Source organism: Dipodomys ordii, unplaced genomic scaffold (assembly GCF_000151885.1).
Source record: "Dipodomys ordii isolate 6190 unplaced genomic scaffold, Dord_2.0 Scaffold19, whole genome shotgun sequence".
NCBI classification, from domain to species: domain Eukaryota; kingdom Metazoa; phylum Chordata; class Mammalia; order Rodentia; family Heteromyidae; genus Dipodomys; species Dipodomys ordii.
This window is the reverse complement of record NW_012267235.1, coordinates 7,472,175-7,490,809: the sequence shown is the minus strand read 5'-3', so window position 1 is coordinate 7,490,809 and position 18,635 is coordinate 7,472,175. Positions and strand designations below refer to the sequence as shown.

General features: G+C 41.2%; 1 protein-coding gene across 1 annotated transcript in view; it reads right to left on the bottom strand.

The window, feature by feature from the left end:
• Dnah9 (dynein, axonemal, heavy chain 9) overlaps nucleotides 1-18,635 on the bottom strand; it is a 354,260-nt gene that overhangs the window by 200,237 nt on the left and 135,388 nt on the right. Inside the window, exons 29-31 of the mRNA XM_013013168.1 lie at nucleotides 9,781-9,938; nucleotides 5,924-6,062; nucleotides 4,470-4,757 (exon numbers count right to left, since the gene is read on the bottom strand). Of these exons, the coding sequence (XP_012868622.1) occupies nucleotides 4,470-4,757; nucleotides 5,924-6,062; nucleotides 9,781-9,938 (585 nt within the window). The remainder of the gene's footprint in view (nucleotides 1-4,469; nucleotides 4,758-5,923; nucleotides 6,063-9,780; nucleotides 9,939-18,635) is intronic.

Genomic DNA, 18,635 nt, shown 5'->3' with positions numbered 1-18,635 from the left:
TTTCTTTCTAGAATTCCTGTTGGTAATATATTGTGTCACTTAGGTCTGTGTGTCTGCATGCATACATGTAGAGTTTTATGTGCAGAGATTTCCTTGACTCTATCCTCTTGCTGAATTTTGTGTGTCATCAGTGATATCCTTCTACACTTCAAAGAGTGCTTTACAACTCTGAAAGAAGTCTTTTTTTATTATAAATTCTTATTTTTCTTACACATGTTGTTTTATTATTTTCAAAGATATTAACTAGAACATTTTAAATGTTCTGTTTCTTATTTTCACTGTGAGATGCAGTGTGTTCATGTGTGTGTGTCCACCTTTCTTATGAAGTTGGTTTTCCCCAATATTGAATATGTCTCAAATTTAAACAATGAGCAATGTCTTTTGTTTCCTGGGAGGCTGGGCTGGTGTTCTGTGTGGATGGCTATGTAGATAAGATTGAGTCGAAGCTCTGTGGACTGTCAGATCTCAGATTGTGCCTTTGGTCTTTGCCCTTCACTTGTGGGTACATGAGTGATGTTGGCCTTCTGTTGAGGGACTGCAAAAAGAACGAAAGTGCCTTGACAGTCATTTTTCCCAAAAGAATGTATTAAATTTTTCTTGTAAATTGTCTTTTCTTTTTGGCCTCAAGTGAAATATCTGGTTATGGATCATCTGTATTGCTTGGGTATTGGGAACTGGATGGAGGTCTCAGGAGAAGAGTGTGAGGAGCCAAAATTACAGGGTAAACAGATTTAATGACGTCCCCTCTGGCTATTTTCAGTCCTCTTTTTCATTGCTTTTCTCCTTAACTACCAACTCCAAGCTCAGAGCTTCTCCAGGGTTCTGCTTGGCAGAATGGCCACCTCCAGGTCCCTCTTCCCCTGGAGCTCTTTCTAAGTGTATTTTCCATATATATATATATATATATGTATATATATATATATATATACATGTATATATATACTATATACATATATAGTATATATAAATATATATACTATATATACATGTATATATATAGTAAAGATACTGTACAGAGGGGTTACAGTTACTTGAGCAAGGTAACGAGTCCATTTCCTATAGAGCATTGTTACACCCTCCTTTATTTTTCGTCTACCATCCCTTTCCTCCCCACCTCTTCAACTCCTCCCTCCCCTCTTCCACCCCCACCAAACTTGTAGAGTTCATTTTCAAATACTGTCTTGTACATTTCATTGTTACAATGGGCTATCCTGTATCCTTATTTCAGCATTTCGTTATTTCCCTTCCCCTCCCCAAGTTAGAAAAATGTAAACACAAGATGCAGGGAACCAGAATCAAATACAGTGACAACAGGGGTTGTACCATAGGGGAAGAACATACAAAAAAACACACAAAAAATATCCACTTCCTGATCTGTCAACTTATTTTTTTTGTTCTTTTCCTTTCTTTTCAAAAATTTACTATCATGTTTCTGTCCCAGTTTAGATCATTCTGTGAGTTTATTCCTTTCTCTTAAAAGATAAATTTATATGTTAGCACTCTTAAGGGATCTCAGGATGCCATGAGAGACCACATGGAAGTGTTTGAAGAATTGTTTTTCACCAGTTCAAGCGGATGATGTAAATGTAAAGTATGGAGAGAAGTTGTCCTTGTCATCTACTCCAACAACTCTTAGCAGAGAGCCTACCTATTATCTTTTGTCCTAAGAGCAAGGAATATATATGAACAAGAAGAAGAAAGGAAGGACACAGAATGTTACTCAACTGACAAATAGAAAGAAACACAAAAATACTGAGTAGGAAAAATGTAGAACAAAAAAGAATGAGGGCCAAATGCTTTGACCAGATCCCAAAAGTCTGGGCAGACATGGCTTTCCCTAAGACATATTATGTTTAGTATTTGTCTCTTATGAACCTCCTCAGATGTAACTCACCTTGGATGAAGGTACCTAAGGATCAGACCTTTAAGGGAAAGCCCTCAGCCCTGGCATTCGGGGTCCTCTATATCATGGTCCCACGTTGTCTTGAGTCTTAATGCCATGCCCTTTTCCCCCTACCCTGTTTTCTATTATCTTAGCATCTTTTCCTTTTATACTACTGGCCTTTCTACTGCTGCTTACAGCCTTTAATGTTTCTCATATATAGCTCTTTGCTGATTCTATTCTCTCTACCTAGGAGGCCATCCTGTTCCTCTGTGCTTCAAGTCTTTTTATTCATCCTGGGAGGTAGAGATTGAGAGGATCAAAATTCAAGGCCACCACACACAAAATGATAGCCAAACCCCATCTCAGCCAATAAGACAAATTGGTGCTTCTTATCTGTGACTCCAGCCATAAGGGAGGCATAAGTAGGTAGGAGAATCTCAGTTTGAGGTTGACCTAGGCAAAAAGAGTAGTGCTAATCTGAAAATAGCCTAAAGCACAAAAAGGCGGAAGATGTGGATAGCATGACAGAGTACAAGCAAGCACAAGGCCCTGACACAAGGCCCCGGCAAAGCAAAAACAACAATAACAACAAAAACAACAACCCCCCTCAAACAAAATCCACAAATAACAATAAAAACAACAACCAAAAAAACAAAAACACTTTATCCCTTGAACTTAAGAGAAGGAAAGTGAGCGTGGGAGTGGGAATAGGTCAACTTGAAGACATAATCACGAACTCCAAACTAGTTAATATTTTGCTGTCATCAGTAATGAGAATGTCAAGAGTGAAAGCAGATGTCTACTTGCAAATAAGGGAAAGAGCTAGTCTCATTCACTCTTAATTCTATTTGTATGCAATCAGGGTTCTACCAAAGAAAGTATAGTGAATGGAGCAGAAGGTACCTGCCCCTTGGCTTGAACTCCTGCAAGGTAGCAGCTCCCTCCCAGGAAAGGTCTCCCTAGAAAGCTTCAGTTTTCTTTTCCTAAAGTGGTTCACCTGCATTGCCTGCCTCAGGTACCATGGGAACATCAAATGGGAGCAAAATGTAAACCAACTAGTGAACTGGAAAGCAATGCTTATGTTTCCTGAAGCATCTTATTGAACAGAAAATATGAAGAAAAAATCTACCCCTGCCTCTAAATTTTAGGACCATTGACCCTTCTTCTATGGTACTTGTCTCCTCCTGCTCCAAACTATGTTCCTTGCTTGCAGGCATTTCTACATGAATCCTGAAAACATCAGCCATAGAATTACACTTGAAAATAATTGGTTTATGGAAAAACAGTACTGGGGTAGGCCATTGAAAATGTAGAGAACTTTAAATTCAAAGCCCTGAAAACTCCACAGTGAACTTCAACCCTAATGAAAATGTAGCTCCGTTAATTGTCTGAGAATTTCCACCTGCCAGATGGTTACTCTTTTACTGCAGCCCTAAGCCTGAGCCTCCTTGTTCCAGAGGTCACATTCCTGAGGACACTTGATTTTGATAGAGATTATTTTAATTTTAATGGCAGGTCCAATCCATAAAGAGTCTCCTTCCTTTTTCTTTTTTTTTTGGCCAGTCATGGGGCCTGAACTCTGGGCTTGGGTGCTGTCCCTCAGCTCATCAGCTCTAGGCTAGTTCTCTACCACTTGAGCCACAGCACCACTTCTGGCTTTTTCTGCTTATGTGGTGCTGAGGAATCGAACCCAGGGCCTCATGCATGCAAGGCAAGCACTTCCCAGACCAAGAGTCTCCTTCCTTAATCCACCATTTCAACCAAAGGAAAGTGACTTCTCAGGCTCTTCATCTGTGTTTGTGAAGGAAAGAAAGGGAGAACTGTCAGGTTGATAGGGCTAAAAACTGGTGGGATGTGCACTTGGCCCATTATTATATTTATTGTTCCCATAGCGCCTCAGGCTCCTGCTCAACTGCTTCTTCTTCCCTAATACCTTGGGTATCTGCTTAACCAATGAAAAGAGCTGGAGCATTGCATGCAAAGACTGTCAGCACAAAGTCCAGGAGAGGGGATTGGGGAGGAATGCTGTACTATAAAAATTGCCTTCTGAGAAAACTCCTTGGACTCCTCTTTGGAGTTCTTCTCTTTGGAGAATCTTGCTACATTCCTTGAATAGCTTTCTTTTCCCTTTCAAGTAAACTTGCTCTGTGTACTTTAAACAATTTCCTGCTTTTTAACCTGCTAAATGAATTGAGCTGAGATCCTCCTCCTCTTTCTTCTTTTTCTTGTTCCTCATACTGAATCTGGAGCTTGGGGCCCTGTGTTCTTGCCCAGATTTTTTGCTCATAGCTGGTGCTTTACCACTTGAGCTATGCCTTCCATTCCAGCTTCTTATTGGATTATTGGAGATAAAAGTATCTTGGATTTGTCTGCTCTGGCTGGCTTTGAACCAGGATTCTCAGACTTCTGCTTCCTGAGCAGCTAGGTTATAAATATGAGCTACTGGCCCAGCAGAATTGGATTAGCTCTAACTGGATATGTGTCTATATGTCTAAAGAAATCATTTGGACTAAGGATGAAAGTTATTCTGTTGTCCAAGAAAATCATTAAGAAGTAGAATCTTGGAAAAGAAGGGCTCACATACCTTTAGTACAAAGTTGTCGTCAGCCTGGAGCTTCAGGTCCACTACTGCTTTCTGAACCAAAGCCTCAAAATTCAGGTCTCTCCTCCGGGGGACATCCAGAGAAGGAAAGAGATCTCCAATAAGGCCCATGAACACTGGCATGTCATCAGTCACAATCTTGGGGATGTTGAAGTCTCTCAAGGAGCGCATCAGGACCTGGTCCTCAGGCCGGTCAGGGTCACCTCGCTTCAGGGACCCTGCCACCACGAGAACGGACTTGATAGCCCTCAGGCCCCAGTCATAGTGATCCTGTGGGAAGGCAACACAAGCTAGACCAAAGTTGCTGGCTGCAAAACTACACTTAATACATCCCACAAGTCACTTCCAGGCAAGAGAGGATTAATGACTTAGAAAATCCTGATGAAAGAATTTTAGTTCCTGATCTGGCATTACTTACTTTTCCAGCTGTGATGACAACAGAGCAGATGTACATACAACAGCTTGGGGACCAGGGGGTTGAGCAAAGCATTCAAACCTGACTACTTTCTATACATGCAGAGGTTGGGAAGGTTGGGAGGGAATAGCATGTTAGATCTCCAAGAAGGTACAGGCTGAACTTACATGTTCTACCTCTGAGATCTTCAAGATCTCAGAGAAAAGTAGCTTAAAATACATAGTTTCTAAGTCTAGAAGTGTAACTGAATGGTACAGTGCCTGCCTACCATGTATAAAGTCCTGGATCTGATCCCCATTACTGGAAATTTAAATAGTAAATAATACATTTTCATTCTCATTAGTGCCCATAGTCAATTCTGGGGACAATAAAATTGACACCAGGTCCCAGAGCTTCATGCTGAGGGGAAGTTCAGTTCAGAGTATGGCAGCTACATTCAGACAGATCAGGTTCAAGTACCAGATCTACCATTTGCTTTGTATCAGACCATTGCTTAATTTGGACAGTGCTAAATGCTACAATGGAAAAATTCCAAGGGCAATAAAGACAAGGAAGGAATTCTACTTAAAAATAAAGTTCTGTAAAATTTTGAAAATACTAAGCTAAAAAATGAACACAAACTTTCATTTCTCAGTATTTAAGAGTTTTTAATATGTTTCGGGGTATGGTGAGACATTTTCTTTTTGGTCGTTCCTGGGGCTTGAACTCAGGGGCTGCATGCTCTCTCTGAGCTTTTTTCCCTCAAGTCTAGCACTTTACCACTTTGAGCAATAGTGCTACTTCTGTTTTTTTTGGTGGTTAATTGGAGATAAGAGCCTCATAGACTTTCCTGCCTGGGCTGACTTTGAACTGCGATCCTCAGATATAAGTCTCCTGGGTAACTAGGACTACAGGCATGAATCACCGGCACCTGGCAATACTCTTTACAAAAAGAGAACAGCCTAACCTATTGGCCCCAGAAACACTTCATGGCTGGGCAGATGGCATGGTGTTTGGCCATTAGCCTTCCTGGAGATCCTACCTGTTTGGAGAGAAGTTCTTTGCACAATTGGTAAAGAGTGATGAACTTTCTGGCTAATGACCGGGCTTCCAGGAATCCTTCCGCCACCAGCATGATCTCACAAATCAGTTCAAAGTCTGGAACAACCATCGCACAGGGCCTGGGTACAGGGAGACAAAGACTGAGACAGAGCCCCAACCACAGAGTTAAAGTGGAGTCTGTGGGACAGGAGGTGCTGACAGATCACACGGGGGGGGGGGCATCTGTGAGTGCAAAACTCATGTGAGTACCTCATTTTGCCCCAGACCTTCAAGGTTAAGATAAATTAATCAAAGTAAAGGAAGTGTACTATTACCCAAGTGGGTAGATAATGTTGACAGATGGGGGCAGCGTGGATGCTACACCTCTGCTTTTGTAACTTGAGCCCTATGTGCTTCACCTAAGGCAGGAATTAGTATAACAAGTTGTCTAGAACAGGTTAGGGGCTGAGACTGAATGTCCCTGGGTATGTACAAGGAACAGAGTCTCCCTGTCTTCATCCTGGACACATGTCTCCTCCAAACCCCAGAAACCAGGACTTATTTGAATACAAATATAAATCGCTATTAACCTCACTCTAATTAATAAAATGTCATATATAAGAAAGAGGATTTTGTCTATTGTATAAGGATTAAGTACACTTTCTGTCCCCTCTGACAGTAGTACTATTTGATTTTAAAATGACTCTTTTTTTTTGTGAGTGCTAGGGATTGAACTCAGGGCATTATACATGTTGAGTAAGCTCTCTATCAGTGAGTTATATACTTAGTTATTCTCAATATTTAAGGCCCAGACTGGCCTTAAATTCTGGATCCTCTGTTGCAGTGGCAGCACAAATCAAGATGCATAGTACACTTAAAGTTCTCTGTTATATTGCTAAACATTTAATACATAAACTAAAATTAAGATAAGCAAGGGAAGGAGTAGGTTTGGAAAGGGCAACATTATCAAGACGTACTGCATTCATAAATTGTTCAGGTGATTGTCAACTCCTTTGTACAACTACCTAAAAATAATTAAAATATTAAAAAATTCTGTATCATCCTTGAGTCAGATTCTCAAGTATTGAAATTACATACATGTAACATTACACCCACTTTAAAATAATTTAGTTTTTTCATTTATAATGCATATTTTAAGAATTTAAACTTTTTACATTTCTTTAATTGCATTTTTCCCCTACACTGATAGAAACTTTTCCAAACCATCATCTTATTCAAGTACACATTCTTTTCCTTGAGACATTTTACATTGTATTCAAATTCAAAGGAGTCACTAAATACTTAGATCCTGAAAATTATTTGGCAACCTGAACATAAGACTAAATGTGTGCTCACACAACAGAATACAATGTGCTCATGAAAAATACGTCTGGAGAAGAAAATTCTTAAAGCAAGATACAAAACAATGCACAATTGGATCCCAATTGTGTTGGGAAATGCTGGCACAGAATTGGTTGGGAAATATGGAGTAGTTTCATGGGTTATCTCTAGGTGAAGGTTTTAGATGGGAGGTGAAAAGCTTTAGGTTCAAAATCCAGTTCTACATTTACTAGTCATTTACTAAGCAGTAACCAGGATTATTGTTGAAGGAACCCACCGTGCAAGTGGAAATCAATATTATCACAGGGTCTTTGAGATAATTAAATGTAAAAGGAGATGCTTATGTTTATTGTTTTCAAAAATATTTTTCTGCATGGCATGGTGGCACACTACTATAATCTTAGTATTCATAAGTATGAGTCAGGAGGATGGAGAGTTAAAGGCCAGCCTGTACAATGAGGCCCTGTCTTCAAAACACAAACAAAAAACAAACTCCAAACAACATTAACCAACAAAAATTACCCCAAACAACAACACACCAAAAAATAATAAAATGAAATAAAAATAGAAACAAAAATATTTTTTCTCTCTTATTTTTTCAGAATGTTCAGATCTAAGTTCCTAGATCCTCACCCCAATGTGTTGGTTTTGGGAGGCAATGACTCACAAGCTCAAACTCAAGAATGGATTAGAGGCTTTATAAACGGAGGCCCGAGAGCCTCTTGTCTGCTTTCTGTCCTAGGATGGTGCAACATGAGGTTGACCTTCTGCAGCCTGGAAGTGGGCCCTCACCAGAAGCCATTCAGGGTGAAACTCTGACCTCAGACTCTCAGCCTGCAGAACTGTGAAAAACAAATACCTGCTGTGTAGGATGCTCCATCTATGGCAGGCTGTTATTGAAGCCTGATGGATCCAACAGTTCTTTTTAAATTTAGGGAATAAACAAGGAACAATGTATATACAGGAAGGAACTGCCAATGATATTGCGTGTTACACAGAATGTACTTAACAAATTCTTTGTGTAAACAGACAGCAAACAATGCAGCGTTCTGTTGCACAGTTTAGACAGCTGGTTAATGTTGCAGCACTTCTGGTTGAGGTAGGATTCACATAGTGATTTGCATGGCTAGAGCAGTTTAAAAATAAGGGGTTAGCAGGCACAGTGGCTCAAGCCTAGGTAATCCTAGTTACCTTGGAAGGTAGAGATAAAGTGACTGTGGTTCAAGACTGGTCTGGGCCAGAAAGAGTTTGAGAGATTCCATCTCAGCCAATGGCTTGGAACTGTGGCATGCACCTGTCTTTCTAGCTAAGCAGGAAGTATAATGGTGGGCCATAGTAGCTTGTACCTATTATTCCAGCTATGGGGCAAACACAATGACTGAGAGATGTGGTGTGCCCGTCATCCCCACTTAAGTTGGGGAAGCACAAATAGAGGAGGACTGCAGCCCAGGCCAGCCCAGGGAATAAAGAATCGACTTTCATAGCTAACAGAATAGGGACTGGAGGAGTAGCTCAAATGGTAGTTCAATTGCTCGTACTAGGGTTAAAGCCTCAGGGTAGGCCCAGTGGGCTCCAAGGGTTCCAAAAGCCCACAAATGTGCTGATACCATCTCATCAGACAGAGAGCACTAGGTCTCTTAGTCCACAAAGCACACCAACAGCTTTTCTATAACTTCTCATTATCTGCCTCTCCCAGGTGAAAATTCAGAAAGCAGGAAAATAGAAGGCAGGAAGCATCCTTCGTTTTTCTCTTTGTTGAGCCAACACCACTTTCCTGAACAAGCAATGCAGATTGTAACTCCTGCTAGGAAACACATTTGTGTTTTCTTATCAAAATCAAGAAGATTTAAAATCATAGCAATGTGCACGGGTGGCAAGGTGAAATAAAAGAGGTATTCCTACCCATGCCATGACTAGGAATGTATTTGGTACTATGCTTTTTTGGAAAGTAATTTGGCAATGTGTATCAAAAGCCTTAAAAATGTTCCTACTCATTAACGCAGTAATTCCACATCTGGGAAGCTAGCCAAACAAAATGATTATACATACCCAAAAAAGATTTATATATGTATACAAAAATGTACATTAGAGTATTATGTGTATTTATTTTAAATACTAGAAACAGTCTTAGTAACCATCCTTGAAGGATTGGTTAATTACATTGTGAATCATATATGCTTGATAGAAAAATATGTAGTCATGAAATGAAATTTATTAAGGATATCTAACAGAAAAAATAGGATAGACTATGAAATGAAAAAAAATGTAAACCAGTATATAAACCATAAATTTAGATCATAGATGTCCAAATTAAAATGTACCTATAAATAATCAAATATAATTAATCAATGGAAATAAGTTGTGGTGATGGCTTTACAGGTAGTTTATAAAAAAAATCTACTTTCCTAAATGTTCCATATTTTCTATGCTATATACATCATCTATTTCCAGTGGGGAAAAAAGATTTTTTTTTTCTCTGTGAGGCCCTTGTTAGGGGCAGAACTGACAGACACTTACCGGAAGAGAGCCTTGAGGTTCTCAGGCAGTTCTGTGCGTCCAGCGTAGCCCGGGTTCATGGTAATGAAAATGCCCACAGAAGGATTCAGGCAAATCTCCTCTCCAAGGAAGTTGAACCGTGGTTTTTTATCTCTAATGGCATCTTGGATGCTTTTCACCTAGAGAGGCAATCAGAGAACACTGTTTCCTTTGCGCTTCACTGGTGGGTGATAACTAAAGCTGGAAATCCATAGTCAAATGCTAACGAGACAATTGTCCTGTGGTCCATTCACTGATGGACAGGCACCATGACCAAATCCTGAGCCCTTTGTACTAGGAATATGTCCAGTTCCCCCATTCCATATTTTATAACACTGTGGCTACAGGATGGAAGTGAGTTGCAGACAACTGTTTTAACTTTGAACTATGGTTTTGTCTGTAGGGATGGATAGTAATGCTGACCACATGCAGGCATTGCTCTGAGATTTTTTTTTCTTTTAGGTACTGAGGATGAAACTCGGGACCTTGCACATGGCAGGCAAGGGTCTGCCACTGAGCTACACCCCCAGCTCCTGAGTTGTTTTGTCCTCCTTCCTTCTTTCCTTCCTTCTTTCCCTCCTTCTTTCCTACTTTCTTTCCCTCCTTCCTTCCTTTTACCTTTTTTCCCTCCTTCCTTCCTATCTGCTTTCCCTCCTTCCTTCCCTCCCTCCTTATCAAAATCAAGGTTTAAAAGCTTTCTTTTCTTTCCTTCTCTTTCTTTCTTTCTTTTCTTCTTTCTTTCACTTTTCCTTTCCTCCCTACTCCTTCTCCTTCCCCTTCTCCTTTTTCCTGCTTCTTCCTTCATCTTCTTTCTTCTTCTTCTTTTTTTTAATGTGAATACTAAAGCTTTAACTTGGGGCCTGGGATCTGTCTCTTAGCTTTTTTGCTCAAATCTGGCTGGCATTCTATCACTTAATCCATAGCTTCACTTGTGGTTTTTTGTGAGTTAATTGGAGATAAGAATATCACAGACTTTCCTGCCCCGGTAAACTTTGAGCTGTAATCCTCAGATCTCATCCGATTGAGTAGCTAGGATTACAGGCATGAGCCAATGGTGCCCAGCACTCAAGTACGTTTTAATATATTAAATCATTTGAGCATTACCCCTATCATTAGAGGGACACTTGAATCTCTTTGCCTCTGTTTCTCTGTGATAGAACAGAAGCCTGGCCAGGCAAAGTGGTTTGGCCACAGTGATGGAGCCACTCACTGGAACATCAGGATTTTGATGGAGGCCAATGGATTCTAGAGTCTGTGCTCTTGGCCACTGCAAGGTGATGAGGACACTGGTGCCTCTTCCCCTACCCTGGACCTCCAGGCTTCTTCTAACCACTAAACAAGGTTCATAAAGAGCTAGGTGTATAGGAAATACTTAGAAAGTCCAGCCCCAAGGAAATTGCTAATGTGATCCCCATCACTGCAGGTAGTAGTCCTGACTCAGTTTGGATCCTCTTGGCCTCCCTCCAAGAACACAGGCACAAAGTGAACTCTGACTTCTTTGTGGCTGGAGTATCCAGTCCAGGGCAAGGAGTAACCAGGGTCATATGGTAAAGGCAAGCTGGGACCAGGCCCTGATAAGTTATGAGTGCCTTTCTAAAGAGACTCCATTTTGTCTTAAATGCCAGCTGGAAGCAGAGGCTATTTAATGTTGAAGCTTGACTTGGTTGGAGCTATATCCCAGATCGCCCTGCTGGTGGCAAGAAGACAGGCAGGAGCAAACCCCAGTCATTTGTGTTTTCACAGCTTGTGCTTCAAATATGTGTGTAAAAAGCCACCAGCCCCACAAGGAGGAAAGCAAAAGGCACAAACTGACAGGTTAGCCTGTCTCAGCCAAATTGCAGGTTAGCTCTGTGGTTTTCCAGCCTCTCAGAGTTCTTGGAAGCAAAATCTGAAAGCTAGGAATTGTATAGGTTTTTAAAATAAGCCTCTAGGCATGTCTGTGAAGCCTGGATGATAGAATAGCCAAGGGGAACTTAGTTGCAGGTAGAGGTGTATGTGTGTGTGTGTGTGTGTGTGTGTGTGTGTGTGTGTGTGTGTGTGTTTGTGCGCATGCATGCACGAGTGCGTGAAAGGAATAGCTGGACCATCTACCACCAGGCAAGACTATCTCTAGTTCCTGGAAGGACAGCATTTTCCAGAATACACAGCAGTTCTGTGATTAGAATTCAGCTCCTGTCCTGAAGAAAAGCTCTAATGACTGAATGCATTTGAGCTCTGAGCAATTAGTGGGAGACTGAAACTTTTTTGTACATGCAGAATAGCAATGCTATTTCCTAGTAGAGGTAAGCTCAGCTTGCCAATGACCAGATGAACTCTCTTGCTTTGTGTGAGGCTCACAGTCCAGCCCAGCCCAGTTATGCTCTGGAGGCCCTGGCTGCCTTCTCCACTCTGCAAGTTATAAGGCTGGGGAAGGCTGATTCTCTTTCACCTCCATTCCTAGCACCTATAAAAATACAATGAGCATTCTCCTGCCTGGAGAGTTGGAGAGGTAAGCTTAATTAGTATTTACAAGTTGCTCTGCTACCTTTGGGTGGAGGCCAAGGTAAGAACCTAGGACCCTTTCTTTCTGCTGTTTGTTCTGACTCAGCATTCATCACAAACACTGAAGCCCAGAAACCTCATGCTCAGCAAGAATTTATGATGCACTTTTAGATTGGAGGCATCTGTGCTTTTGTGTAAAATTCTGTAGGGGGGCCCTTGAGGGAGAGTGCTGAACAGACTGCAGGATAGGGTAATGTTGGAGTGTTAGTGTGCATAAATGTTTCCATTTGCATGGTTCCTACTGGACAGGAGACTGCTTACAGGGGCTGTGCTGATTGCTTGTGAGGAAACTTCAGTCTTCCGGTCAATCTACTGGAATATGATTGTGATCAAGGTCTAAGAAGCCTAGGTCTAAAGCCCAGGCTTTGGGAAAATCCACAAGTTTTAGGATACTAGGGTAAGAAGCAGGTGAACTAGACAGATAATGATTAAATGTTAAGCCCAGCTAAGTGGAGGTAAGCACAGACTAATGGCAAGGCTGCCAGGTAAACCTCTGCACTTATGAGAGTCTATTTCTCCAGATAGGACACATTTGGGGGAGATTTTAGGGCCACAGGGAATAAGCCAAAAATAAAGACGGACATTTCTTTTTTTGGGGTCTGGTTGTGGGGTCTGAACTCTGGGCCTGGGCGCTGTCCCTCAGCTCTTCAGCTCAAGGCTAGAGCTCTACCACTTGAACCACAGCGCCACTTCCGGCTTTTTTTTTCTTTTTTCTTTTTTGCTTATGTGGTGCTGAGGAATTGAACCCAGGGCCTCATGCATTGCAAGGCAAGCGTTCTACCACTGAGCCACCTTCCCAGCCCAAGATGGACATTTCTTGAACTCTTAGCAAGTAGCAGGCGCTACTACAAATATTAAACATAAGTTATCCCGCCCAAGTTTTCCATCAACTGTGTGAAATGAATGGTCTTAGATACTCACTTTATAGATGAAGAAACTGAGGCAGACTGTAGCTCTGAGAGAAGCTAGGTTAGGGATATGTAGGGATTCTGTATTATTTTTATACCTCTAAAATTGTGTAAAAACAAAAAGGGAAAACTTGGCTGATAATCTCTGGTTGGTTGGTAAATGGGGGCAGCTTAAGTCTAAAACCAGGCAAAATGGTACCAAAGCGTATGTTTTTAGTCATTGTTCTCAACTCCTTTCTACAGAAGGGTACCATGCCTGTCATATTTTCAGTCTCTCATCACATACAGTCATGTGCAGCTCATCAATGGAGATATTTTCTGGCATCTGTGTAGTTTAGGTGCCATCTCTCAGAGATTCTTGACACTGTCTAGAGACGTTTTTTGTTGTTGGGATAATTAAGAAAGAAGATGCTATGGGCATCTAGTGAGTTGACAATGACAATGTACAGTATGGGATAGATCTTTGCCACCCCACAGATTATAGTGCTGGAATTGAGAAATCCTAACCAAATATTTTATCAGTAAGGAAACTAAGGTCAAAGAATATAGCTTTATCTTGCCCACCATTCCTTAGCATGTATTCCTGGGTCCAGTCAAATAACGATGCAAATTCTTTGTTTGTTTGTTGTAATTCCTAGAGATGAAACGAATGGCATTCAGCATCCTAGATAGGCGCTTTACCAATGAATCATACCTCTAACCGTTTTTATTTTAGTTATTTTTTTCCAGATCACGTCTCAAGCTGCTGCTTGGGGCCATCCTTAGATCACAATTCTTGCATAGCATGCTGACGTTCAAGGATCCTTGTAGTCCAGCCAGTTTTTAACCTTTTCCTCAACCCTGTCTCTGCCCAAGTGTCTCCCATTTGCAGCTGTACACTGACTTCCTTTGCTTTCAGTGAATCTGTTTCCCTCTACCCTACCTGGAAGAGGCCTGACTCCTATGGCTGACTCCCAGAACCAACAGAGCTTCAGTTTCTGAGGCCGTGACATAAGGTCCAACTGTGCTTTCCTTGGACTTGGAAAAAAAATAATGTTAAGTGAAGTAAGCCAGACTCAAAGAAACAGGGTGCATGGTTTCCCTCATTTGTAGTATAAATCTACAAGTAAATACACAGTATGGAAAAAAAATACACTGGGACATGATGTTATTACAGGGCATTCACAGAGTGAAACCAAAGGAGGTTATTCTTAAGAGGGGATCCCCTAGGCACAATAGCTACATTCACCTGACCATATACAATAATATTTAGCCAAATTAACTCCAGGGAGTAGAAATAAGAGGTTTTCCTTTTATTGTTTTCTTTGTTGTTGTTTTTGTTTTGTTTCCCTTTGTCTTGTTTGCTCATTTATCTGTCTTTGGGAGGGTAAGTGGAGGGGTGCACAGAAATGGAGGGACAAAGGCTAAACAAATGCAGCAGTGGTACTCACTAGAGCTTATTTTGAAAATGAACTATACATTGTGGTTGGGAAGAACTGGGAGAGAGCAAGGGAAAGGGTGACACTGTTTGAAAAGAAATGTACTCTTTATCTGATTTATGTAACCATAACCCCTCTGTAAACTACCTTCATGATAACAATAAATAATTTAAAAAAAGATGTTTTCCATACTTGATGATTTCCCTCTAGTACTCTTCTTCAGAGTTTACTGAACATGAGAACCGTGTAGAAAGGTGTTTTTATTTTTTAAAGAAGATATCAATACCCAAATCCTACCTAAGACTTATTAGATAAGAATCTTTTCTGGGTAGAGGTTGTATTATTCTCTCTCAGAACCACCCAGGCAGTTTCAGTGTGCAGCCAGGGCTGAGTTTACTGAGTGTGCCAAGTGGAGGAGAGACAGGGGAACTTGTTGTGAGGAAGGTCTTGTTTGACTATCTGGCTAGAAACAGGTGATCTAAGAGTTTATGGAAGCTACAGGCTATCCCTATGCTATGTGACTGCACTCAGGTTTGTTTCTACCGCTCATCCTAGGGAAGCGGTCCATTCTATCTTCATTCTTCTTCAAGCCTTTGCCTCAAATGCTGTGTGTTATTAAAATCCCACCTGGCTTGCTCCATACTTCCCCTCTGCCACGGCAGATTGGAGTGTGATGCTTTCAGGAAGTGCAACCCACTCACCATTTTGCAAATCTTTTCATGTTCTGTTTTCTCTTTAACATTCAACCTTAAGCTCCTTTATAAGGGGTACTACACAGGACATTCCCTTGGCTCCAAGACTGGAACATTTGCTCAGTGCCTAGAATTTCTGGAACTGTGCTAGATAGGCTCCCTTACTAATAGGTCTTCTGTTTCTAGGGGCTTCCTGCATCCTCTCAGCTTACTGTTAGAATTTCTTCAATAGGGGAGAGAAAGAATAGGCAGGACTAGCTGTCCACAGGGTGCAGAGGGGGTCAGCATCTGGAGAAACAAGGTGATGGGTGAGCCTCCATGGCCCTTACATCTATAATAATGGCCCTCAGATAATCCAAGGTCTATAGAACTCATTACAACAATAATGTCGAGATTCTGAAAAGAATTAACTAGTATTTTATACACTTAAAAATAGCAGAGTAATTTCTTTTGAAACTGCCACACAGAGGACTTCCCCAAAGGGATAGGCAATTCGCTTTGACCACTCTAACAGAGACATAAAAATATCCAGCAACAGAATCACTTTTGCAGAACTTACTCAGATAAGGAGCACAGACGGGTGAGGAGGGAAGAGAAGGAGGAGGAGGAGGGCGACTGGGAAGAACTGTCAGCAGCTGGCACAGTTTTGGATCCAATATGCCAGCCGGGATTACTGTGTGAATAATTAAATGCAATTTTCTCCTTGGATGGTTACATGATTTTAAATGTTACTATCTCTAACTCTGTCCAGGCTGTTGTCAGACCACTTTCTTGAGAATGTTTTCTGTGGGTGTGTTCCTAAATCAGAGTGTGACGGCATCAGGGGACTCCAGGCTGAACTTATTTCACTTCGTTCCAGGAATAAAAGGAATGGACTGATCTTAGACAACTGTTCACTTTCAAAATAAAGTAGATTCATGATCAGTCTCCTTAAGAAGTGTGGATAATTATAATAATATCTTTTTAGTTAGTGTATCTTTAGTTTGGTAAGATAATTTGAGGATGGTCTAGCTGAGAACAAGTGAAGGCTTGGAAGAGACCAGCGAACCAGGTATGGACTCTCCTTCTCTGTCTCTTATGTCCCAGCTAGCTACTTCCCTTTAGTCCATTGTCAGCATCACTACCACCATCACCACCATAATAACCACCCCATAATCACCATCATTCTCATTACCACCATACTCATCATCACCAACACAAACATCGTCATCATCGCCATCATCAGTACCACTGACAGCACCATCACCATCATCATCATTATGATCACCACCACCATAATAATCATTATTTCCATCATTACCACCATCATCACTACTATCAACATCACCTTATCACCATTGTCATGACCATTATCATCATAATAATTATGCTCATCTTTATCATCATCACTATAACTACCATAATCATCATCACCATCACTACCTACATCACCACTGCTACCATAACCATCATTACCACTATCAGCATCACCATTATCAATGTGATCACCATCATCACATCATAATAATTATCACTACTGCCACCAGCATCACCACCACCAGCATCACCATTACCACTACACATTGCGATCACCACTGTTATTATTAACATTGTGACACTTATCAGGCATTGACATAAGTGCTTTACATAGCAATTCATTTTAAACTATTAAAAGGGCTGAAGATGTAGTCTAGTGATATAGCTACCTAGCATACACAAATTCCTGGTCTAGGTACCTGGCAGTGCAATAAAAGATTCTAAATGATGTTGAAAATGATTACTATCTCCAGTAGGTGCTACCATGAACTGTTTCCTAGGGGTAAACCTTAAGACATAGACTTGCCCAAGGTCACATGGCTAGTAAGAAGCAGAACCCAGAATTGAAAACTGGCAGTCTGATTTTAGCGTCTATGCACTTCCCATCCCATTGCTTGTCAAGCCCCACTGTATCAAAAGTCATTTAAATGACCCCAATTGCATGTAGAGCTTGCTTACACAATCTCTGGAACCCAAGACAGCCTCCACATTGACCATGTTGGGCCTCACTGCTCTCTTTCTACTCAGAGCTCACTGGGGACTGAGCAAACACTCCTTGGCTGCCCATCCTGAGATAGTCTTTTACCATCTCTTAGCCTTAAACATCACCTCAGGACACCTACAGATGTAATTCTGCATGATGAATGGTCCTGAACTTAAGGGAAACTAGGCACAGAACAACCTGGCTGGTGAGAACAAGAGATGTCCTCTAAGTTCTGTGGCAAGCAGCCAGAGGAGAGAGAGTATAGAAAACCATAAATGCAGAGATGAAAGAGACAGACAAAGGTGAGTGGAGAAGGCAAAGGAATAACAAGATAAATACCTGCAGTAGGAGTAAGGAGAAAAACTCTAAGACACATTAGAGTTGAAGGAAAAAGAATGATTCCAGAGAGCCATCATAGGGAAAAGCCTCACCTTCTGTTGAGTTTCAGAACCATTCCCAAACTTGAGTAGTAGTAGTGCTTGAGAAAGTGTTTTATTTATGTTTTTAACCCAATGCCTTTTACTTCTAAATGGATCACAGCTCAAAACAGACCCTAGAAGGCATCATTCGTGGTACCAAATTGTGAGGGGGGAAGCCAGAATGCATGTTTGATTTCTGCTTCAATCAGAGGGCGTTGAAGCTTAATCCCCATTGTGAAATATTAAGAGGGTGGAAACTTAATCCAACTCTGGAGATAAAGTGGAGCATTTAGGGAGTAGTTAAGATTCAGTGAGGTCATCATGGTAGAACCCTGATTATATCAGATGGCTTTATAATGTGGACAGAGGTGCGTGCGTGCACACACACACACACACACACACACACACACACACACACACACACAAACACAACCCTGTCTTTTACCTTGTAATGTACTATGCCACCTTGGGAATCTGCCAGCAAAAAGCCATCACCATATACAGCCCTCAAGCATCTAGACTTATGGACTAAATAATCTTCTTTTGTTTGTAACACCACACAGCTTCAAATATTTAATCCATTTAAGCCACTGACAGTTTCTTATAAAAACATGAATGTCAACAAGGTTCCAGTGGCTCACACTTGTAAACCTAGCTATTCATGAGGCTGCCTGGGTAAAAACGTCCTTATGCGACTCCTAACTCCAATAAACTACCTCGAAAAGGCCAGAAGAAGCTGTGGCCCAAGAGGTAGAGCATTAGCTTTAAGCACAATGAAGCTCAAGGACAGTGCCCAGGCTCTGAGTTCAAGCCCCAGGACTAACACACACACACACACACACACACACACACACACACAC